The sequence below is a fragment of the Haliotis asinina genome, chromosome 12, assembly GCF_037392515.1.
Source record: "Haliotis asinina isolate JCU_RB_2024 chromosome 12, JCU_Hal_asi_v2, whole genome shotgun sequence".
NCBI classification, from domain to species: domain Eukaryota; kingdom Metazoa; phylum Mollusca; class Gastropoda; order Lepetellida; family Haliotidae; genus Haliotis; species Haliotis asinina.
Genome location: NC_090291.1, coordinates 45,534,772 through 45,559,199, shown reverse-complemented (window position 1 = coordinate 45,559,199; position 24,428 = coordinate 45,534,772). Strand labels below are relative to the sequence as shown.

The following is a 24,428-nucleotide window of genomic DNA, read 5'->3' as shown; positions in this document are numbered from 1 at the left end:
AATTAAAGTGAGTGAGTGAGTTTAGTTTTACATTGCACTTAGCAGTACTCCAGCTATATGACGGCGGTCTGTAAATAATCGAGTCTGGACCAGACAATCCAGTAACCAACAACATGAGCATCAATCTGCGCAATTGGGAACTGATGACATGTGCCAACCTAGGCAGCAAGCTTGACCACCCGATCCCATTAGTCGCCTCTTATGACAAGCACAGCCGCCTTTTTATGGTAAACATGGGCTGCTGAAGACCCGTTCTACCCCAGGACCTTCACAGGTCTAACCTTTAGCCTGCTGAATTAATTTCAGCATAAGGCGCTGATAAGAGGGTGGGTGATTTCAAACAGTCGGTGTGTCATTAAATAAGGAACAACTGAAAAAATATTCAGCTCATTAATACTAGATACAAAAATAAACATTATTATAAAAAAATATCCAGATAATTTTAAACGTACAGATATTAATTACAAGACAAACATAAATAAAGTAAATTTTATTGAATTTAACTGAACTGCTCGATTGACAGCCGGATGCGTTTTATATTAGGAGCCGTATAGATTGTCCAGTTATCGCAAACCGATTTCAATATTCTTACTACTGATATTTCATAAGTATCTGACTTTAATTTCGTATATTTGTATCGGCAGATATCCGCGCGACGACAAATCAAAAATTAATTCTGAAAAAATAATAATCGAAAACGTTCGTCGTAAACAAATCATATTTTCGATGTCATGACAGGTCTTATTGAAATGGCACTATTACGTTTATTCAAACGTGTCATGTCATGAAAATAGCAGGATAAAATACATAATTTATAAACATTCATGAGTGCAAATTTCAAGTGTTATGGCTCAATACGTTTTGCACAAACCCGCAAAAAGACCGTGTTAGATCGTGTTACACCTACGAAAAACAAACATGGCGCGCTTCGTCCAACTCCTACATAAAATATAGCTTTTTTGGTCAGAAGAAAGATTACAGAACTCTTCTGTGTAAGACCTGGCGAAAGAGGGAGAATTTCTCATTCTACAAGTGTTCCATGTATCATTTTCCGTTTAGTATGAGGAGAGACAGACGAAAATTAAGATCGTGAAATTTAACTTGTTTTCTAGTAAATGCAAAGGTCACCGGATGTGATGTCACAGACAGGGATTGCCTGATGAAATTCATTTGTTATTGAATATTAACAGAAAAGTTGGAGATATTTCGTCTGACAAACCCAACTTTAGCACAAATAACTGTTTAAAATGATTAATCAGAGCTCATAGAATTTTCTTGGTGTATTTTTGACTATATAATTCGCACATAGCCGAACCAGTTTGACCTTGTATGCTCCCATGACCCGGAAACAGTAGTCGATCAAAACTGCTCATGCAAGTTTTTCAGTATCTTTATTTGAATTTTTGTTCATATTAGGCACATTACTTTATTGTCCACTGAATATAAAGATAGCAAAGATATAAGTGTGATGCATGTTGATCCCAGCTTATTCTTTTTTTCACATGGTCCGACACAAAAACGTTTACAAACATCATTCTCAACAACAGGTGCGCGGATATGGGCGTGGCGTTTGTGTTTCAAAATAACATTCATGCTTTTCTTTTTGTGACGACTTAGTGTAGTAGGAACTGCAGTATACATGTTTTATAAACTAAAATATATTTTCAGTTATAGTTTCACATGAAATCGGAGATGATTTGATAAATATTGTGTTCATATTACGATTGGAAAAATTCAGAACAAGTTGAATTACATTCATAATTTTATGCAATGAATTAACGTTCTTGTTGCATATTTATGATAGATTTGTCAATGCTTTATGTTTCATAACTGGTTACAACTTTAAATCTTTTCATATATTTTCATATGTTAATTGATATTAATAATATGACAATTATTTTTCTCTCCAAAATAGACAAGGGCAAAGACACTTAAAGTCTGTCAATGCATTAGCAGCGTGTAAATAACCAAATTTTAATTAATGTCTTTCAGTAGTGTTGAAAACTGACAATTTTACACAATTCTTTCATACAACTACATGTATGCCATAAAATATATGGATAGATGTTACATATTATTTTGTGTATTTTATTTCTATATAGTATCGTGCCAAAATGTAAATTAAATACAAATGGGTGATGAGCTTTTTTGTTTTCAACAGTACCACTTTGTTTACTGAATTATTTTGAATCATACATGACTAATGTCATTTATGTTCTTGCAGTACAGTATATTTAGCTGAAAATGTTATCATTTGATAAAAAAAGAAACCATATACGCATAATAAGTTATATTGTCTCTGGTGAAAGTAAACAGGCTTCATATTTTGTAAATATATATTATTCTACCTTATTGTCTTTTCCTGGGTTTAGGTGCAATGTCACAATATGAAATGAGTCTATTGAAATTTCAAGGATTGTTTCTGTTTGCTGAAGTGTCTGATGGTGATATACTAAAATTATTTAGTGTTCAATAGCCTAAACCATCATAAAACAATAAACATCAAGACCAGTCTTCTTTGAATAGCAAAATGCCAAGGACTGAGCAGTCTTTCGTTTAAGATCTGGAAGCATTTGATATATATGTCTTTGTCATATAAATATGGCAATGAAAAAAATCTAAATTGAAATCATAATGAATAGCTCCAAACTGGACAACAAAAAACACTCACTGCAGAGCTCAGTATTAGGAAAAAAAATATCTACTTGTCCCTGGTGCCACCACATGATTACCTTGATGCCACAGACTAACACAGGTTGCACCTCCTGCTCAACACTTAATTATCTGTCACTTGTAGTTTTGATATTCCATATTCAAGACATCACTACAACAAAATTATTCTAGGTCTGGTATGATAATTTCATATTACTTCATGAAATTTCATCACAAGAAAAAATGAGTCTGTCTTTCAATCACTGTCAGTGTAATCACTGCTCCAAGAGTTTGGATCATCAGTCTGTTTCCCAGATGAAGTCTGTTTTAACAGTAAAACATGAATATATACACTGCAAGTAGGTGAAAAGTATGGCCATAAACATGAGGTACATTTTGCAGTTCAGATTGCACTAGTGCAATATCTAAAAGCTGTTTGGAGCCACGGACTGAGCCACACGACATGGTTTTTTTATACAAATATGCACACACGTCAAACAATTTGATCTGAAACATTACCTGCATTATACTAGGTAGAATTAACACCGAAAGCTCTGCTGTTTGGAGTAACAAAATAATTTCAATTTTGCTCCAAATTCGTGTACAAAAGATATGATGTTTAGCTGTTTTAATGTCTAAATTAAATACTGATTCACAAAGACGATGACAGTTGTTTTCTAAGCAGTAATTAATTTTTATGAAATACATTTACTGTACGTTACATTCTCACACTAGCTCTGGTTTCGTTCGTTTCTGCAAAAGGAAAAATGATTTTTTTCATGACATCTTCAATCATCAAAATTGTACTTCTTGTGATGATATACACAGAACAATATAATGTTATTGTTACGACACACTGACAATTTATAAGTCTCCCCGTGTCAGAACATTCTTTGAAAAAAATAGACCGCGAAAGTCATCGACTTCGGATTTGCTAAAGTAAAGATCAACACATCGACGGCTAACTTGAGGAGGAATACTACAACACAAGCAACAAATGACAACTGCTATTGAACACAACTAACAGTAAATAACTGAGGATGACTGAAAGGTAATTCTGGTGTATAGTATGGATCTTACGGGAATTTGAATCAGTTTAGAAAATGTATCAATGGTCGTTTTCCAACTCGTTCATATTTTACTTCCACGAGTGCCATGCCGTGTACGTGCTTCCGGTTTAATCAAGGGTGGGTACAATTACAAATAATGTGATATTGTTTCATGATGTGCATTATATAGGTATTGAGTGTTTTTCTTTCAATGTATATGTGTTCAGATTCTGCTTATGAACGCGTATTTTCAAACATCCTTCGTATCTTGTCACTTAGAAAGACCGCGAGTTTGGCCACGCCCTTTCGGGTCATCAACGGCTGTCAACTTTGTGAATGTTGGAAAGTTTATCAAACAAAATCAAAATAAAATCGCTAAATCTGGTAATTTCTGTGCAGAGACATTAACATTTACCTATTCACACCGTGTAATTAATTCCAGATAAAATAGTTGGATATGTCAAAAGGATGGCACATTTTCTTCGGCATCACGATACATGTGGAGTTGTTTGTTTACCGCCGTTGCCATGATCGTTCCTGTTCGTCCAATCGATGATGTAACATTGAGATTGGTTTTGTTTATAATTATTTGAGCCGAAAGTTACCAATTTTTAGAAAATGGGAAACTTGTGGGCTTTCTCTTCGTCAAGGACCAAAAAATATTGATTAAACTATCAAAAAATATTTCATTATGAAAAAATATTAGTCTGGGTACCACACGACGTGGTGCACTGGACGTCAACAATGGCCGTTATTTTCGACTGCGTGCCGAGAAATTCGGCGATCTCATTTTTATTTCGCGCACGTTTCGTTTTAAGGTCTATAAACGTATTGAACATTATATATTTAAAAAGGTGAGAATTAGTACATTCCATACATAATTCACATGACACGTAAATCCGACTCGTTGAATAATTTTTGCAAGTTTTATTCGGAGATGTCATTATCCTGCACTCCTGTCGAATGGGTTCGACGGCAGCATTGAGAAGGCTAAAAAAGAAAATTATAAAATCCTCCCCCCAAAAAACCACATTTCTTAATAGTTGTCAGTATCTTTCTTAGCAGGTTGCAGGTTTTACTCACTTGATCTCCTGGTTGCCCAGAGTTTATCAAAGGCTGTGCGACTTTTCTCCTGGCTGAGGGAGAGAGCGTAAGCTGTGATGGCCAGCTGGAATGTCGCTGTGTTTGGTATGGAATTCACTTTATTGGCCAGGAAGTTTGCCGCATTGGCTCTCGCTGAGTCCAGGCATGCCAGAGCATCCTGAAAGAGAGGATTATTCCGTCTGAGGATGAGTGAGTGAGTGAGTGAGTGTGACATGCCACTGATTTGAACAGGGTGTTACTTTCATCGCTACATATCAGACATTTATGCTCCTATATATTTACCACTCCTATATATTTACCACTCCTATATATTTACCACTACAGTGAAACAGAAAGCACAAGCATAAAGATGTCAAAGAAAGGCTAATAACCAGATAAAATATAGGACTTCAAAAATTTCTACATCTTTGAATGGATCAGGAGTAAACGTTTAAACATTGAAGTTCAGATCCAATGAACATGTTTGCAATGATTTTCTGATAATTCTAATACTGCTAATGTTTGTCTCTTTGACTTACCTCCGAAACATCTGTAGTTTCGTACAGAGCAATGAGAACATATGCTGTTAATGATATTGGGTCGTCATACAATCTCTGGCTGAGGATGTTGTCTCCAGAAGCCTGCAGGAATAACATTAGAGAGTGAGTGAGTTGTCAAGGAAGTAGATGAGAGGACAGGTGGCTGGATGAATGAGTTTACGGATGGATGAATGGGTGGGTGGATGAATAGGTAGCTTCATGAATGAGTATACGGGTGGATGAATGAGTGGATGGGTGGACAGTGGATGCCTCTGTGGAGGGGTGAATGAAACGATGCTTGGGAAAGTGGGTGGACAGGACATTTGCTGAATGAATGGATGAATGAATGAGGGGAGTGAATCAAAGTGTTGTCTGATGGTAGAGTCAGTGTAAGAGTGGGCTGATAGGTGATGAGTAACTGGGAGTGAGGGATTAGGTGTGATTTGGGATTTGTGTGATTCCAATAATTTGGCATTTATCACAAGCATATTCATCTGTTTCTGTCTGTTTTATTCCTGAAAATGAAGAACTAATAGAGACCTTTTAAGAAACAGTCTCACCATTTTCCTGTCGTATGCCGGGGAATAATCTGGATGGAAGGCGCCAGTCTCATTCTGTTGCCGACAGATCCATACGACCATCTTATTGATGAGCTCTAGAGGGATGAAGAGGTCACGCTCCCACTCTCCAAACCTTCCTTGGTGCAAACTCTTGGCAACAAACGCCGTTAACCTAAATATAGTCAATAGTACGTCAGTTTGGACCAGACAAACAGATGCTTATGACTTAGACCAACAATCCACAGTAACCATGACACTTGCTGTTTATTATCTGAGGCCAGGGAGACCACCAGATTCCCATAAAGGATGCTTCTAACAAACTGTTAGCCACGATAAAAATTATCATAAAGTTATTGATTCCTTGCTAAAGCAATACCAGTTCGTTTGTTGTTTAATGTCACACTGAGCAATGTTCCAGCCATATGATGACAGCATGTCTGTAGTCTGGATCAGACAAACAAAGGATTGTTATGATGAACAGAGCAAGGATTCATCCAGTCATACTAAACTCACTCACTCATCCAGTTAGAGTATAATGACACCCGATCAACCAAATTTCCAAATCTGACTACCAGTTCACCTGGTTGTTGACCAAGAATCCAAAGTCACTATCTCATAGCCATGAAATGCAAAGGTCACCGCATGCCTTGGTCCACAGATTTTCCAGCTGGTTCAATAACAACCTTCAAAAACCCCACAGCCCATAACCCCTACAGCCAAAAACAATAAAGTTCATGTTCCAGTGCATTGCTAATATCCTGCCTGTTACCTGTTTCATATAATGGACCAGCCCAAACACTTAGAGATGAAGGGAATGATTTTAATGAGCAATACCAAAAACAAAGCTAGGGAGAGTGGTTTTAAAGATGATAACCAGAATACGTTAACAAAAGTTCAATAATATTGAGCTGGGTTTTAACTGACGTCATTTGGTTCAGTTCATACAATGTTTTTGTACTGGGTAACCGATGTTATTTCAACACTTAAAGGGGCATTGGGATTGATTTTAGTTCCAGAAAGATGTGTATTTCAACACTTGATGCATTCATAACAAGTTTACTGTCTGTTTCTATACTCACCACAGACTGGGTGTTGGATCATCTCGGAACATGCGGAATGACCCGTCTTCATTCATGTAACCCATCTGTCTCTGTAGAACTGTAACAACATACAAAGTCTCTCACCATCCCCAGCAGATACAACAACCTGATGCGACTGATGCAGCATACAGTGAAAAAATTTCAAGCAATATATGGTCAAAACTGCAATGACCAACCCAGTGGTGGACAGCATGAGCATGCACCCACTACGAAGGTACAATGACAGTTAGGTCACGTTTTTTTACAATCTGATCTACAATAACACCTGTCACGCCAAATATTGTACGATATTTGGGTGTTTACAATGGGCTTCACATGTCTTCCATTTGTGAGGAACTGAACCTGAATCTTTATCATGACAAACTAGACTATCTCATACACCTTGATGTACAAGCACTACTGGACAAACAGATCTTTCTTAGCCAAGATTCAGTTGTGCCCACCTATGTTCATGTAGTAGAGAGCTTTCTGGAGAGACTCTTCACTCAGCTGCTGACTAGCTTTCATGAACCTCAAGGTCAGCAGATTGTATGCGAAGTTGAAGGCGATGTTCTCTCCAGTCCCGTAAGGACGCCACAAGACATTTTCAGCATTCAGGTAGTCCTCGAAGAATCCAGGAGTTACCACATCACCTGTGAGATGGAAGACATATCAATGTACCCAATTCTGCACATGTCCCTGAAAAACAAATGTCTCTCAACGCTGGATCAAACACATTGTTCATCTTCTAAATATTTGGGCTGCTGGTCATCCAAACAAAAGTTGAATAAAAATGTCTCTTAACCACTTTCATTAATCAAATTACATTTGGTAGATTCATATAAAATTCATAACATATAAACTCCTTCATTTCCAATTTCTCACCTGCATGTAATTTCTTTTCAGAATATTACTTCAAGTATTGACATATTTGGGAAAAAAAAACATTTGTATGCAAAGTTTTATGTCAGGAAGACAAACATTCTAAGCCAAGATGAAAAGTTCATTGTGTATTTTTAGTACCATGGACTTAGAGATACCAGGTAATGACCTGTTCTAACCTCAGGCAAACACTTCACTAACCAAAAATACTGAGATGTGCCACTGCTGACCCTGGCACATACAAATGTTCTCGCTGCTCTGGCACAACAAACTGTTCTGGCACCGGAACGTCAAGGTCAGGGATGATGATGGAGGCATAGGTGATGAGATCAATCAGGTAAGGAGTGTGATAATAGTTCCTCACACCATCAGGCTGAAATTAAAAGAAAATGCACATTATTTACATGTAGTATGAATTTTAGGACTGGCTTCCATTTGGGAAATTGCTTTTACCAAACTTCTCTTGTCATCTCAAATGCAAGCAATTCACAGCTCAATACAATATCATGGCCATGTAATGATGGACTAATCGCCATCATAAACATTTCCATATACACACAATGCTGTGGGCTGAGAACCTTTACAGACAACTCCTTATTTGTCTTCAGTCAGTATTTCTGGTGTGCCAATAACATTGCTGGAATATTGCCAAAAGCAACTCAGTCTTCAGTCTACTTGTTTTTTAGTTAACCCTGTCCTAGGAGAGAGTAGCCAAGTAAGACAAGTATCTGTAAGACAGCACCACATACCTGAACATAAACCTTCCTGTACACCTCGTCTCGCTCCATAAAGCAGGAGGCGCTTACACGGAAAGTGAACTCTCCCTTGATTATCGTTGGTACAATCGGCATATAGATGTCCTTCGACTCCCCGGGCTCAAGCTGCAGGAATTCAATAACAAGTCATTGAATTGTAATCTATGATAAAGGAACTATAGTAACAATTGTGTCAATCAATGCTCATGCTGTTGATCACTGGACTGTCTTGGTCAGACTCAATTCTTTACAGACCACTGCCATACAGATGGAATATTTCTGAGTGTGGCATAAAACTGATCTCACTCACTCTTAAACATGATACCAGATATACAGACACATACACTTCTTTATTTCAGATAGAATCAACTGGTCTAAATCCATTGCCATCTTTCTGTTTCAAGTAGCGGATTCAACAATTTGAACAAATTTTTATGTCTCGAGACACACAATACACGATCTTAACAATCTCCAACATCCTGTAGTTGAGAGGCATACTCACAAAGACAATGGTCTGATGGTCACCCTTGTGGGTGGTTGGCTTGTAGGCGCTGACAATGCCCATGTCATTGACCACCACAAACTCATAGTCTGGGCCACCATGCATCGTGACAAGCACCTGTTAACAATAACACTTGATGAACCATACATGTGCTACAGTTACAAAAATACTTAAATGACAGTTAATACTGAACTTGCGACAATTTATTACTTGACTTGGTTTAGAGCAACTAAGAGGCATGGAATTATTGTCATGAATGCTGTTTGGATTGGTGTGTTTTTTCTTAAAAAGGCACAGGGAGTGGGGAAGAGGGAGTTTGGTGACACCTCGTATGTGGGGCTTGGTTGGTTGGTTTGGTGGTAGAAAGCTAAGGGGATTTGGGGAGCTGGTGAAACCTACCATGGGAGACGTTGGTTGGCTGTTTGGTTTGGTGCTACAAAGGTAGGGGGGATTAGAGATTTGTGAGTTTGTTGGGAGATGTGAGGGTGGGTTGGTTGGTTTGGCTGCTCAAGGGAGACAACTGTCAGGTTGAAGAACACGGTCCAAAACAATACCACTGACCTCAATGTAGTCATCATTGTACCAATAGTTGAAGACAGTGACTCTCACTCCAATCTGCTCTCCTCTCACAATGATTTCAGGTGCTTCTACTTGGATGTACATGTACCGAGCCGCATCATACTGAAAGAAGACGTCACTGACCATTAGGAGGAAACAAAAATGTTACACAACCTCAAAATCATGGCTTGAAGTAAGAGTTGTGAGAAATACTTATGACGTTCTCATGTTTTAAGTGATTAAAGATATTCCATGGAAAGTTACATACAATCAAAGACAATAACTGTCTTGATGAACAGTTCAAGCAAATCTTAAGAGTTATCTCCCATGCTCCATGGTTCACTCTTGCTGAAAGGCTACCCACCAGGACTGGCCTCTGCATGATTCCAAGGCCTAGTTCTCTGCTCACAGACAGACCATTGATCACCCACGAGAGAGGGTACTTTGGAACATCCACACGGAAATCAACACGACCGTCAGGTCTGAAAAGGAGCAATGTTTGATCAAATATTTAAGATTACTATTAATTCATATATACATCTTAGTAAGATATTGTCCATCGAATATGAACAATATTAGCTTGGTATTTCTCCAAATATAATTTGCTCTTTGATTTTCAAACAGAGAAATGAAGAATGCAATGAAAAAAGGAAATCAAAATAAAATTGTGTTAACTACACAATTACATGTTACTCAATATACACGTTTCTAAGACTGTTTCCAGCTGTCCACTGATTATGAAGTATACTCGCTTCTTATTTCTCAAATTACCTTTTAATGAATTAATTAACTTTAATGAGACTGAAAAATAGTGAAATCAGTAATCTAATTAAACAAAGGAATTCAAATGCTTTTGTGACACAGTTACAAGGTATTATGATTACTTTCACTTACTTTACAAAGATTTCCTGCCAAGCCCAGGAACTGTTGTCATAGAAACGCATAATTCTGCTCACTCTATCCATGGCAGATGCATGACGTACTTGGGTATCTTCATATGTGCCTTAAAAATCAATGGGTAGATTGTCATGAAATTTATCCATCAGTCTGACAACCAAATTATCTGCTTGACAACATGTGTCGTATCATCCTAAGTATTTCCAACAATGTCTACACCTGATGACAACATGTGTCTGCTAATGCACATTACTTGTCTTCTCACCAAATTCTCTGTTTGGAACCAATGACAGATTATGAAGTCAGTTTGGGACAACACATGTCTGATAGTGCTTATTGTTTCAAATACTGCGAGGCCTGTTACTTACATCCCTGCTCATCCGCACCGTCAGGACAAGTGAAGACCTTATCGCACCATTGCTCCAAGGTAAAACAGGAGTCTCCATTATAACAGGGGAACTGATTCTGCTCCTCACAGGACTGTACATCTGAGGACAGATAAACAGACGACAGTCAGAAAGTGAGTGAAATGGGTTTAAACTCGTTATATTGCATAGGTAAAAGCTGTCCTTTATATTTTGTGATATTTTATGGGACTTCGGGTCCTTCTGACTTACTGTTGAGTCTTCCAACATCTGCGTCTGTAAGTATGAGGAGGCCAGACGTCTGAAACACAGACAAGGATTATTTAACTGAGAGTTATTAAAGTATGACAAGGAGATGTGACAATGTTTCGTCTATTTAGCTTTTGACCCATTTGTCCTTCAGGTGAGACTTACACGCACAGAGAGGTGTCACAGGTGGAGAGTTTGACCTGTGCTGAAGTGAGAAGATGCTAAAGCAATCTGTACATGTGTTATAGTCTACTATGATTCTGCTGAACTTGAAAACAGATCAACCCATCCAACAATGTATGTTTAATAAAAGAAACAACACTGGGGTGAAGTGTCCTCTGTACAACGATGCTCACCTTGAATGTTGTGTTGGTGTCGATGCCGTAGTCAGACGCATGGAAGAACTTGTACTCATACTCTGTGTCGCTGATTCTCCACAGGTGGCGGTAGCTGCCATTGGCTGGCTGGTCATATGTGCCCAGCTCATCGATCAGCTGAACAAAATCAAAACAGTCCCAATATGAGATGTTTTCAGGTTTACTTAGGCCTTATATATTGTTGGCATCATTGCAGCTTTTCACACAATAAGTCACATAGTACTGAAGAGAGTGAAAAACAGTGGTCAACAACATGAGCATCAACGTTCATCCTCAGCCAATTCACACTCCACAACAAACTTATCATAGTTCTCATGCTTGTATACAGGGGTTCCATGCAGTTATCTAGCAAGGAGGACCACAGTTTCAGAAATACATTTTGTCAACTTAGTGGTGGTCAAGATCAATGCCTAAAACTGTCATTGTACCATAATGCCATGGATCATTAATATTGACCCCTGGCTTGTCAAGTCCACACTCAATCATTAACAGGACACTTTAAAGGACAGGGTCTTGTGGCAAGAATACTGTCTGCACACAAATGGTGAAAATATATTTCACTAAACTATGGAAAATCAATAGCTATGGTATCTTTGTGTTCATTATGTTATCTTCTGCTTACGTTCTTTTCACTGATCCCATCATCCAGACCTCGATTGTACAAGTCAACTGGCATGCCTGCGAAGGCAACATACGACCCAGGGTCTGCCCAGGCATTGAACTCAATAGTGTCACGGCTGAAATCCTTGCCTCGGTTGATTTCTAGTTTGACCTGACAGACGGAGGAAAGAGTGAGAAGCAATGAGTAAAACAATGTGTTTGACATTTTAGCAGGAAATGAAAGATAAATTAGTGAGCAATACATTTAGGATAAACAAGAGAGCACTATTAGCTGGGGAGCAATCAAGGTACCTGAGAACATGACAGGTGGACGAATGAGTAAGAAAGATGAGTACATAATGATTTCACAATTAAAATTCACCTTAAGTTAATGAGAGTGAGTGAGTGAATGAGTGAGCGAGTGAGTGAGTTTAGTTTTACGCCGCACTCAGCAATATTCCAGCTATATGGCAACAGTCTGTACATAATCGAGTCTGGACCAGACAATCCAGTGATCAACAACATGAGCATCGATCTGTGCAACTGGGAACCGATGACATGTTTCAACCAAGTCAGTGAACCTGACCACTCGATCCCGTTAGTTACCTCTTCCAACAAGCATAGTCGCCTTTTGTGGCAAGTATGAGTTGCTGAAGGCCTATTCTACCCTGGGAAGTTAATGAGAAAGCATTATGTCCATGAAACAACAGATTCAATAGATTTATACAAAGATTTTTATGTTAATGTTAAACCAGGAAGCTGCATTAAAGTTTAAACCACACTTTAGTGTATTATAACCAGGACCTTTGTTTGTGAAAAACAATTCCAAAAATAAAAGGACTTGAATGCCAAACTGGACTTATCCTTGAGTATACCGTCTAGCTACATCATGCCCAGACAAAGAGTGGAGGAAATACAGATTGCCTAGGGAGATGGGTATAACACCCCGACACCCTCAGGTAACAGAATACAAACAAAAATGGAGAACAATATTTAAATAGTTAAACTTTCTAGACAATGAAATAGGCAAAGGGATGCTGTAACACCTCCACCTGACAGGCCTATAAAACAGGATTTACCTGATTCTGTCTGGTTCCGTTGACGAAGAAGTTGAGGACATCAACGACAATCTCCTCTGGTTGTTTCAGATAATACACAACCATTCTGGCTGTGGGGATCATCTCACGGGATAATGCTATGGCAAATGTCTTCTGCCTTGATGTCATCTCCAGCTCATCTCCAATGATAATGTTCCCACCTGACACCACCTGTAACAGAAGCAGAAGATCACAATACATTATTCAATTATGCGATAATGTCTGTACCTTCAGTATAAGTGAATTTTTCTTGAGTTGCATAAAAAATCTTAGAGTTCAGTGCAAATCAGTTTGTTTGACTACATAATTCCAATTACGATCAAAAAAGTCAAATGGGGACCTGGGTAAGAAACAATCTTGCAAACAAAACATTCATCAAGATTAGGAACATGCTATAACATTCTGTGCAAAAATCATAAAAAACAGCATCAGATTTACTGGTTAAATAATGAAAGCAAACAGTACCTGGTAGAAGATCCTAGGGACAAAGTTGCTGGTTCTCACATGGAAGATCATGTATTCATTGACCTGTTGAATACAATTATTTACAGGTGAGTATGTGACTGATAGGTGAATATGAGCATTTTATTACAGGCAAATGTCTGTATCTGCAGAAAATTGTAAGCACCTGTGAAAGAGTGACTGAATTTAGACACATGCATGAATGTTATTTGTGCTGCAGTCATCAATATTACACAGGTATCATGCCAACCTTTCAATAATTGTGTCAAGGCCAGATAAACTAATGGTTGATTGCATGAACAAGCATGTGTATCATTTACTTTATCAGCAAGCTCAAACACCTGCAGACTGTTCTGCTGCAGAGAAATCTGACATTTTGCTCTTACTTTGGGGTTGTCTGTTGAGGTTGTCACCGTAATGTAACTCTGACTTCGAGAGAAGAATCGTGTCCCACGGAGTTGGATACGAGTTGTAGGATCATTGTCATATTCAGCCTGGAATAGAAAGATATATGTTTAATAACTAGAAACTTATTCCCTGCACTTGCAGCACTGGATGTTCTGCTGACACTCATCATTTTGGAAATATAGTGCATAAAACAAAGCCAACCTCATTATTGCAAAACAGAAGCTGAACATCCATATATAGCATCAATAAGAATATCATTATCATCATCATCATCAGCAGCAGCAGCAGCAGCATGTTACATGTGTATCCCTACGAGGAAATCCATATGCATGGGTATGGTGCTGAACAGACTAGAAACATAATCAGGGGGAGCCAGGGATTTGAACCCATTGTTATCAGTAACCACATTGGATTTGGATAAAAGCGAGATTTTCACTGAAAAGAATTTTTATCATGACATTGTACTCATAATGAAAACCAGAGATCAGATTGTAAGTTTTTTAAGTGTTGTGAGGATCATGTAAAAGGTGCCATGTAAATAACAATCTTAAAACACAGTTGTAGAAAATCAGTTATTATTATGTTGGAGTTGAATTTACCTTTCCTTGCTTGTGATCAAGATTAAAAAAGATTTCTGTCTTGAAATACACAAACATTAAAGAAGACCATGCCAGTGGCCAGCCTACCTCCAACATCATGCCCTTGACCTCTGAATTATTATTATGTTGGAGTTGAATTTACCTTTCCTTGCTTGTGATCAAGATTAAAAAAGATTTCTGTCTTGAAATACACAAACATTAAAGAAGACCATGCCAGTGGCCAGCCTACCTCCAACATCATGCCCTTGACCTCTGAATCAGCATACACCTCAAACTCCACGATGCCCCCTACTGGTGACTTGTCCACTGGCTGGTCGTACCGCGGCTGGGCAGGACCCGAATTGGACATGGAGGTATACAGGCGCACAATCTTATTGGCTGTATCCACTGGCGTCCCATCATACTTCATCACAGCAACCTGACAATCAGTGGCAAGTCTCAGTATAAAAGTTATAATTTTTGGTGTCAAAAACGAATTCTTGCTTCGTTTTTAAACTTTATTTTAGAAATTTCACTAACAGTGACCCAGGTCCCCCTGGATGGACACTATCAACACCAACAAGGCCTGCTGTTCTTCATGAGCAAATCATTATAGTGAACACCTTTACATTAGTAGTGGGGGATGACATAACCTAGTGGACAGACAATACCAAAGACAACAGGGCCTTCTGTTCCCCAAGTCATTGTAGAGAAAATCTTTATACAGAGACAGGTGTAGTCGACCCTCCCGTCCTCCCCTCTCATGACACCGAATTTCCCTGCATTCCGGGTGCTGGGCAAGCATTAGGAGAGAGTGAAGAGCATGTCATGTGACTGATTTGTGTGCCAAATGCATGGGCTCAGGGGAAGTTACTCGTTGGGTGAGTACTGATTTTATGCTCGCTTTAAAGAAGGGAGTTAAAGTTATTCAAGTGTTCCACTATGTTCAGATAGGAGACAGAGACAACTAAATAAGCATGAGTCAGGATAAGGAAAAATAGACAATATCAAAGACAACAGGCCTTCTGTTCCCCCAATTCAGAATAGAGAACACCTTTAATTTAGTACTGGGGACCAGCTGGAGGCAGGTCCATAGGAAGGACAATACCAAAGACAACAGGACCACCTATACCCCAAGTCAGTAATTTAGTACCTTATGACCGACTCCAGCCAGGTCCCCGTAGACAGACAATACCAAAGACAACAGGACCCTCTGTTACCCAAGTCAGTATGGTGAACATCTTTATACACAGAGACTGGAGAATGAAGTCTCAGAGAGTTCAATGGTTTTCATCACTTACAGCAACTGTTATGATGGAGTTGGGCTTGAATGTCCGTACGTGGTCCCCGACCCACTTCAGCTTCACGTTGCTGTTGAAAATGATGGTGCTGGCAACCCCTGTCCGGTTCAGACCAGAATGCCAATCCGAGACATTGACACTCATCACGAGCTCACAGTCCACTAAATTCTGGCCTGGTATAATTCTGTTGGCTAGCTGACGAATTTCCTCAATAGTGAATTTGAAATCGATACGGCCAAGATGCTACAAAAAGAAAGAAAAAAAAAAAGAGTCAGATGTTTTATTTTCATTACACTGTCTTTTCTGAATTACAGCACTGACTCTTGCACGACCAATGTCACATTTAGTGTGGAAACATAATCGTGTATCTTTCACTAGACACTTGCAATAGCAACGTTTGAAAGCAGACACCTCATACTGATTATATACATATGGAAATTAATTAAGCAACACCAAATTCAAAGACACATAAAAACTTAACAAAGTTTAACGAAGTAATTTTGATGATTGATTATTCAATTTTGATGTATTGACATACAGCATGAGCTTTTCATGGGTTGATATGACGCGCGTGAAGCTTGCACAGCGCACGTGCATTGCTTTAACCTCAACTTTCGAAAAATGCACTTTTTCCCTGGGGTGTTTACAAGCGCAGGTTGTCGATTGCATTCGGTTTTTCATTCATTTCAATGTCATGGCACGTAGGAAATTATCAGAGGCCACTCGTTGGCAAATAATCGGCATGAGGAATGCTGGTATGTCTCTAAGACAAATCGGGACTCAAATCGGACGACATCATTCCATAATTTCAAAACTTTTGAAAAAATACCGGGCCACTAATGAAGTTAAAGACCTGCCTAGACCAGGAAGACCCAGGAAGACCACAGTCCGGGAGGACAGAGCTTTACTGAGACTTGTACGGCGCAGGTCCTTCGACTCGAGCTCTCGGTTGAGACAGGAGTGGCTTCCAGGGAGACCCATCTCGAACAGGACTGTTCGGAATCGTCTGAAAGCTGCAGGATACCGGGCAAGGAGGCCAATCAAGCGACCCAGACTGTCTCCAGCCCATAAGGCAGCCCGACTGGCCTGGTGTAATGACCGTTTGCACTGGAACATTGCCTCTTGGAGGAAGGTCCATTTCTCAGATGAGAGCCGGTTCTTGCTGCACATGGTGGACGGTCGTACTCGGGTCTGGAGGCAGAGGAACACAGCAATGGCTCCACGGAACATCCAGGAGACTGTGGCCTTTGGGGGAGGTTCCGTTATGGTATGGGGGTGCATTTCCATGAACTGCAAGTTGGATATCATTACCATCCGTGGCAACCTTAACGGTGTTCGTTACCAACAGGAGGTTCTTGACAGGGCTGTGGTACCTCATTTTGAGAACCATCCTCTGGCAACGAGACCCATATTTATGGACGACAATGCTAGACCTCACAGGGCGCATGCTGTAAATGATTTTTTGCGGCAAAATGCAATTGACAGAATTCCATGGCCTGCCATGAGCCCTGACCTCAACCCCATTGAACATTTGTGGGACTTTATTGGCCGTCGTGTGAGGCAGAGAGACCCACCAGTCCATAATCTCAACGAATTGACGGCTGCCCTGCATGAGGAGTGGAACAGGATCCCCCAGAATCAGATCCGGAGACTCATCCAAGGAATGAGGAGGCGTCTGGAATCGGTGGTGCGTGCGCAGGGAGGACACACTAGATATTGATGAAAGTCGGTGTGCAGACTCTCAGATGACTGTTCTTTCTTTCCATGTGACATTTGTGTTAATACACCTGACAACAACGTCTGTGGATGAATAGTAAATTGTGTCCATTTTTTCATGAATTTAAGACAGTTTTAAGAATTTGGATTTCGTTGCAATAAAGCAAAGTCTTGATACTTTTTCCCTTTAAGTTGTTTGTCAGAGATCGTCTGTTGAATAAAAAAGTGTCAAACTATATCAACCCGGCATATTTTGATTGTCAGAACACTTCAAAGTTGCTCCAATAGAAAAAATTGGGGTGTTGCTTGATTAATTTCCAGGTGTATATATACATATAGGATAGACCTTTCTCCTTCGACACTGATCTGCTAAATTGGTTTTGCCACTTCTTTTGAAAAATATCCCATAGATATTGATGATATAAATTAATTAATTTGCTGACTACACTAAAATGAGGAATTTGCTCATTGATCCCTTTTCAAAGTACAGCGGCATTCATAGTCTTTTCCCTCCAAGTTATAAGGTGGATACTCTTCAACACACAAACAATATTTCTGAAAAACTGTTAAACCATATTAACAAGAAACATTTGCCATGCTACTCACATATTCAATAAATCTGTAAATGTAGGGGAAATTGTTTCCGTAGTCAATTCCTGGTACAGGCTTGGGCTTGAACATCAATGTAATGGAAGCGTTGCCGATGACAGGACGGCCACTTGTCTGACTGTAATGATATGATAATTAAAGACAGCTGTAGACTTTTATATTCCAGGTGAACAAATGACCAATTTAAGAGTACATGGGTTTCCCAAAAACAACTTTGAAGAGAATACAAACATATACTTACTTGGCCAGAACCACGCCCTGGAAGATCTGGATGTTATCCATTATGTACGGGGGAACTGAGACGTTCACGTCAAAACGAGGCTCCCCTGATGAATGAAAAAGCACACAAATGGACCAGGAATGATAGTATTCACTCATAAATTTGTTATCATTGTTTTTTTTTTGCACTGTTACTCAGAATAACCACAGTAAAGACTGTTAAATGTAACTCTGTTACAGCACTGTTGAGCATCTGATGAAAACTAGGTGCTATACAAGAAAGTCATAATTATTACTATTATTATTATTATCATTACTGTTTTATTATTAACTCTTCTCATTGTACTTTTATCAGATTATCTGCTGTTAAAGATTTGACCATGAAATGAAATGAAACAATGAATGTCTACTATTGGTTGTTTGTTTAACGCAAGAATTTTCCAGCTATATGGCACCAATCTGTAAATGATCGTGTCTGGACTAGACAATCCAGTGATCAGCATCATGAGCATTAATCTATGTAATTGGATACGAACAACCATAGGTTGCTGACGACGAATTTTAACAAAAGTATCACGACAACCTTCACACAAGCAAGTACTTACAAAATTCTTCCACGACAAACCGTTTCCTATACGTGTGTCCCTGAGAGAAGAAACATGTAATAGGGTAAACAAAGCATAAATAGCCAAAAAGTAAGTTCACAGTTGAACTGACTGAAAACCACTGAACACAGTGTTTGAATCAACATTAAAAGGAATAGCTACAAAAAATTGATATGATAAGTTTCATATTTAGACAAAAGCCAATATTGGTAGCTTTATGGTTAAAACATTCACTTAGCAATAAAAGGAGACTGTGTCTGAAGAAATCACGAGTACTCACAAACGCATCCACTCTGATACTCCAGTTGCCATAGTTTGGCTGGTCAGCAAGTTCAAAGCTCTGACTAACAAGACCTTGAAAATGCAGAGAAATAACCAATGTTCAAGCCTGAACATATGTAATGGATTCTATTTATGGAAATTAGCTGTTTATTTCTATAAGTTACCATACACACTGTCAGATTTTCATTTAGTAATGTGCCAATGTATCATCTCTTGTAAGGTATGTTCATTGACATGTTGCATATGTTCCACAGAACCAGTCCTACACATCACTATATAGCGATAATGAATCATGAGTTATCTCCCTTGGGCTTCATATTACATAATATTGTAATACCTCCAGCATTTGTCTGCAAACCCAGCCACCTTCTCACAGGAATTCCAGTTGGATCCTGAAAACATAACATATCTCATTCAAATGGTAATAAAACCATTGTTATCAACCAAACATAACCAAGAAAACTTCAATTAACCATTTCCTGAAACAAGCCTAAACAAGAAAGTTATACCACAAATAAACTATGTTCAAAACTAAACGTCAACACTCACCTCAACATATATTGTCATACTTCCATATTTGGGCATCATGTCGGGAAGAATGGGAATTACTCGAAATTGAACTGAAACAAAATCCAGTATTATCAGGAGAATTTCCAAAATGATGTAACAAAGTCCACATTACTTTGTGCTTCAATGGAACATCTAAAAAAATTCACCTGTAGCCATACTCATAATTCAATGAGAAAAAAGAAAGGTAGATAAGCGTGAGCAAAGGAGAGCAATGGGAGACAACTCTGGCCACTTACCCATCTGACCCTGTCTGTAAATTGGCTTGCTCATCTGAATGAAGAGAGAGGCTTGTTTGGTGTCAAACTCAATATCTGTCTCATTGCGGAATATGTAGCCACTTGTGCCACCATTGAGAGTTCCCTCCAGCCTCAGTTTGTACTGCCCAGCTTGTGCATTTTGTGGCATCTGCAAAATGGAAAAAACATTTTTCTGGAGAAGTCCATACTGCTGAAATTAAGCCAATTCATGATGGAGAAAATGAACCAAACCATGGAGACTAGGGCATTGCCGATGTGTACTAAAAGGTCTTGTGCAAGGGTGAGATGTCGTCAGTGTATCCTGACACATCATAGGGACAGAACTATGCACACCACAGTGCCTATTCTGTAGGCTCATCGAACCAATCTACCTGTAGCTACCCCTCCATTCAGACTACCGGGTCACCTGTCCAGGTATGTACCTGTGTTCCAACCAATCTACCTGTAGCTACCCCTCCCTTCAGACCACTGGGTCACCTATCCAGGTGTGTAACTGTGATCCAAGCAACCTACCTGCAACTGCATTATCCTGCTGGATGGCCTCTCAAACTTCATCACAGTCCCTGTGTATTCAATGTTATCCTTCACGATGGATATTCGGACATTGACGTGTGTATATTCCAGTTTCAGGATAGTTGTAAAAATCTGGATCACCTGGTTAGGTCGCACCCGCTTTGGTGCCAGGATCATGTAAATACTGAAACAAGGAGGAACATCATCACGGATCATGTGATAAGGTCACACCCGCTTTGGTGCCAGGATCATCTAAATACTGAAACAAGGAGGAACATCATCACGGATCACATGATAAGGTCACACCCGCTTTGGTGCCAGGATCATCTAAATACTGAAACAAGGAGGAACATCATCACGGATCACATGATAAGGTCACACCCGCTTTGGTGCCAGGATCATCTAAATACTGAAACAAGGAGGAACATCATCACGGATCACATGATAAGGTCACACCCGCTTTGGTGCCAGGATCATCTAAATACTGAAACAAGGAGGAACATCATTACGGATTACATGATAAGGTCACACTTGCCTCAGTACCGCCAGGATCATGTTTTACATAGAAAGCTAATTCACAGCAAGGTTATGATGTTAAAAGTTTTACATGACACTGTACCTCAACACAAGGAGACAGAGATAGAGAGGGAGATAGAGATGGAGAGGGAGGGAGAATCTGTCCAATGACCACTTTTACTATAATTAATTAATGAATTGAATAAATTAACTACTTACGGTGGCCTTGCTAGGCGGCATCCTTGAGTGTTCTCAATCAAACAATCGTTCTCCAACTGCCCTGCCCCAAAGGAAGCTAGCGAGAGCAGCACTGCTCCCAGTAGCAAGTGCCCATTCATAGTCAACTGCAAACAGAAGATACAAGTCCTCCAGACATGCAAAACCTTCACAAAAATAGGAGCCACTAGGACTACTCGGGTGACAACCGATCCTTGTCTCTTCCCATAGATGAGACGACTCAGGTGACAACTGATTTTTAGTCTTTTCAGACAGATGGGACTACTTGGGTGACAACTGATTGTTAGTTTCTTACAGACTTGCTAAAGTGAAACAAAAAAGGGTACATGTATGTCTACAAATACGATACAAGGGGAATCAAATGCTCTGAGGACGTCTTTTGGATGACATGTCTGGGGACCAAACCTTTTGACCTTCCACTCTCTGGGCGTATCTGAAAATGCTGTAAAAGTCTAAACACTATATACCATGGAGAGATCTTTTAAATTTAAACAATTGTGCTGCAAAACAATGATTCTGAAAACACAGAGAAATAGATCTGTGAACAACAAAAGTAGATTTGAGTATAAGAGACATACACTGTGAGTAGGGTAAAATACATGGAACATACGGTTAGAGTTCCGTCCGTACCCCCTGACTATTCTCAAAAACCAACATGACAAACTGACATGCATATCTCACCTGAAATATACATCCAATAAACTAGAACAGCTATTAAAAACAATCAATCGATTCAATGAACTTATTTCAGTGTTGGAATAATGCCCTGGAGCAAATGTAAAAAGACGGGGTACTGGTGGAACTCTTTCCAAACATTCTTCAGCAGAATAACACAGGTTTGTAGCTGAAAAACTGTGATGACCCCGTGACAACATATTTGTATGCAGTTTGTAGTGTTATGAGTCTATGTATGTGATACAGTAGACAGGTACAGAAATCAGTGTGCCATAAAAACGATTAAATGGTCTCCATGCATTTTGAAAATGAGGTCTGTCAACAACATAAGTTCAGTAAAATGGTGTCCATTTTGACAGTGAGGTCTGTCAACAACATAACTACTCATAGAAAACGTAAAAAAATTAAATGTTATCTATAATACAAAGGTAATAGAAGGTCTTACTATTCCGATGACACACTGAGGCATTAATCATCATGATTGCACAGCTAAAATGAAGTTGTGAAAACCGGAAGTACGGCAAAATTTGTTCAGAAAATTTTGATGAACTAACCAAGTCGTTTGTGTTGGTTAAAGTTATTGTTATTGCTTCCACTAGTACTTGTGACGACGTTAACTACGCTCAAACATAACGATCTTTCAAATTGAACCAAAATTATGATAAATGAATAAACTCTGGGGATTCTTCAAGTTGTCCGCCATGATGTTTGTAGTCAGACTTCCTATGTCCCGTACAGGTGTGTACAAACGCGCTTAATTGCAGGTGTAAGAAAACATCAAACGTTGAACGTTATATCAAACCTAAAATATCCTCTGTGATGTCAGAACAAGCACAGTAATGAGTAATTAACGGTATGTTTTGATTGTGATCTGATTTGCTTACCTGTGTCCCCTGTCCCAAATTGTGTTTGAATACCTGAGCGGTGACTGATATAAGGTCGAGGTCGCGCCAATGTAATTGGAATGCAGCAAGGGAGTTAACTGCTGCAGATGACAATGCAGGTGACAATAAGAGCGTCACTGTCCCACAATGCAAAGCGGGTGTGACACGACATAGTCGAGATTGTAAAAACTTCGTTCAGTGGCATGACTGTTTCTTATCACTTTTTGAGTAAATTCTGGACGACGTGTCAAGAAATGCGTAATCGTTTATTTTCCTTTCTTTTTATATTCTGTACGTATATTTTGTGCAGAGAATCGTTGTCTTTGAACTAGGGAATCCCATCCGCTAAAATTTCGCTAAGAAGTAAAACGTCATGTAATTGAGATGAATGATAATAACATACGTACTACATTTTATAGTCCATTAGCTCTCTCCCCAGGTAACAAGGCGACATTGGGCCATCATTGGGCCACTGCTGTAAAAACAATTGGGCCAGTGCTGGCATTCAGCATTGGGCCAATGCTGATTATCAACGTTGGCCCAGCATTGGCCCATTGATGGCAGACCAATACGTAGCCAATACTGGCCCATCATTGGCCCAGTGGTGGCGTGCCAGTCTGTAGCCAATACTGTGCCTTCCTTTTGTCAATCATATCATCCTGGCTTTTTAATCTACATATATGATTCTTCATTGACTAAGGCCAAGAAATCGTATCTTGGTTTTCTCTACCACCCATCCCCTGTGATTGTGACAGTCGGCATTTGTAAAGATACTGTAAAAACACTTAAAACACTATATTTACCAACTGTAAGTTAAATTCTAAGGTTTCTAAACAAGAATGTTTAAACAAATAAAAGTTTATGAAACGGAACATGTGTTCACATATCATTATATATCTTACAAAAAATAGAACTTTCACAAATACCTACGAATTGTCTTAAGATATGCAAGTCAACAGTGCTAAAATGTGTGCATGTCGTAAACAGTTGAATCTATGCAGTTGAAAACAGGAAACAAAATAATTAAATGTGTCCTCTTAACTTCTCTCTTTTATAATAATATGTAATGAAAGGAGCTTCTATGCATCATCAAAAATCATGCCTCATTAGTTTTCAGTGGAAAATGTACAACTCTCAAAACTGTATTACCATTAGACTTGCAGTGCAGTGATGCCATAGCATTTTGACGTCATCACGTTCATTGACAGGGCACTGTACAAAATCTACTGTCAAAACGATATCTCTCAGGAGCTGACACACGATCTCATACAAACGATATCTCCTGTGGAGCACAGTTTTGATGATGGCGTTGCTTATTGTACGTTTGTCCAGGGAGCCTATACAAAGGGGGA

The 24,428-nt window shown here is 39.1% G+C and overlaps 1 protein-coding gene across 1 annotated transcript in view; it reads right to left on the bottom strand.

Moving 5' to 3' along the window:
- LOC137257740 (CD109 antigen-like) overlaps positions 1-23,131 on the bottom strand; it is a 32,439-nt gene extending 9,308 nt beyond the window's left edge. The window contains exons 1-30 of the mRNA XM_067795156.1: positions 23,077-23,131; positions 21,500-21,624; positions 20,765-20,948; positions 20,231-20,399; positions 19,974-20,044; positions 19,762-19,816; positions 19,423-19,496; positions 19,143-19,182; positions 18,560-18,644; positions 18,316-18,436; positions 15,994-16,236; positions 14,943-15,131; positions 14,093-14,200; positions 13,710-13,772; positions 13,227-13,415; positions 12,170-12,319; positions 11,527-11,664; positions 11,174-11,222; positions 10,925-11,044; positions 10,554-10,662; positions 10,024-10,141; positions 9,663-9,782; positions 9,102-9,218; positions 8,594-8,725; positions 8,046-8,217; positions 7,427-7,615; positions 6,963-7,041; positions 5,884-6,055; positions 5,324-5,425; positions 4,785-4,962 (exon numbers count right to left, since the gene is read on the bottom strand). Coding sequence (XP_067651257.1) covers positions 4,785-4,962; positions 5,324-5,425; positions 5,884-6,055; positions 6,963-7,041; positions 7,427-7,615; positions 8,046-8,217; positions 8,594-8,725; positions 9,102-9,218; positions 9,663-9,782; positions 10,024-10,141; positions 10,554-10,662; positions 10,925-11,044; positions 11,174-11,222; positions 11,527-11,664; positions 12,170-12,319; positions 13,227-13,415; positions 13,710-13,772; positions 14,093-14,200; positions 14,943-15,131; positions 15,994-16,236; positions 18,316-18,436; positions 18,560-18,644; positions 19,143-19,182; positions 19,423-19,496; positions 19,762-19,816; positions 19,974-20,044; positions 20,231-20,399; positions 20,765-20,948; positions 21,500-21,618 — 3,655 coding nt within the window. The 5' untranslated portion in view covers positions 21,619-21,624; positions 23,077-23,131. The remainder of the gene's footprint in view (positions 1-4,784; positions 4,963-5,323; positions 5,426-5,883; positions 6,056-6,962; positions 7,042-7,426; positions 7,616-8,045; positions 8,218-8,593; positions 8,726-9,101; positions 9,219-9,662; positions 9,783-10,023; positions 10,142-10,553; positions 10,663-10,924; positions 11,045-11,173; positions 11,223-11,526; positions 11,665-12,169; positions 12,320-13,226; positions 13,416-13,709; positions 13,773-14,092; positions 14,201-14,942; positions 15,132-15,993; positions 16,237-18,315; positions 18,437-18,559; positions 18,645-19,142; positions 19,183-19,422; positions 19,497-19,761; positions 19,817-19,973; positions 20,045-20,230; positions 20,400-20,764; positions 20,949-21,499; positions 21,625-23,076) is intronic.
- Positions 23,132-24,428: the final 1,297 nt, after the last annotated feature.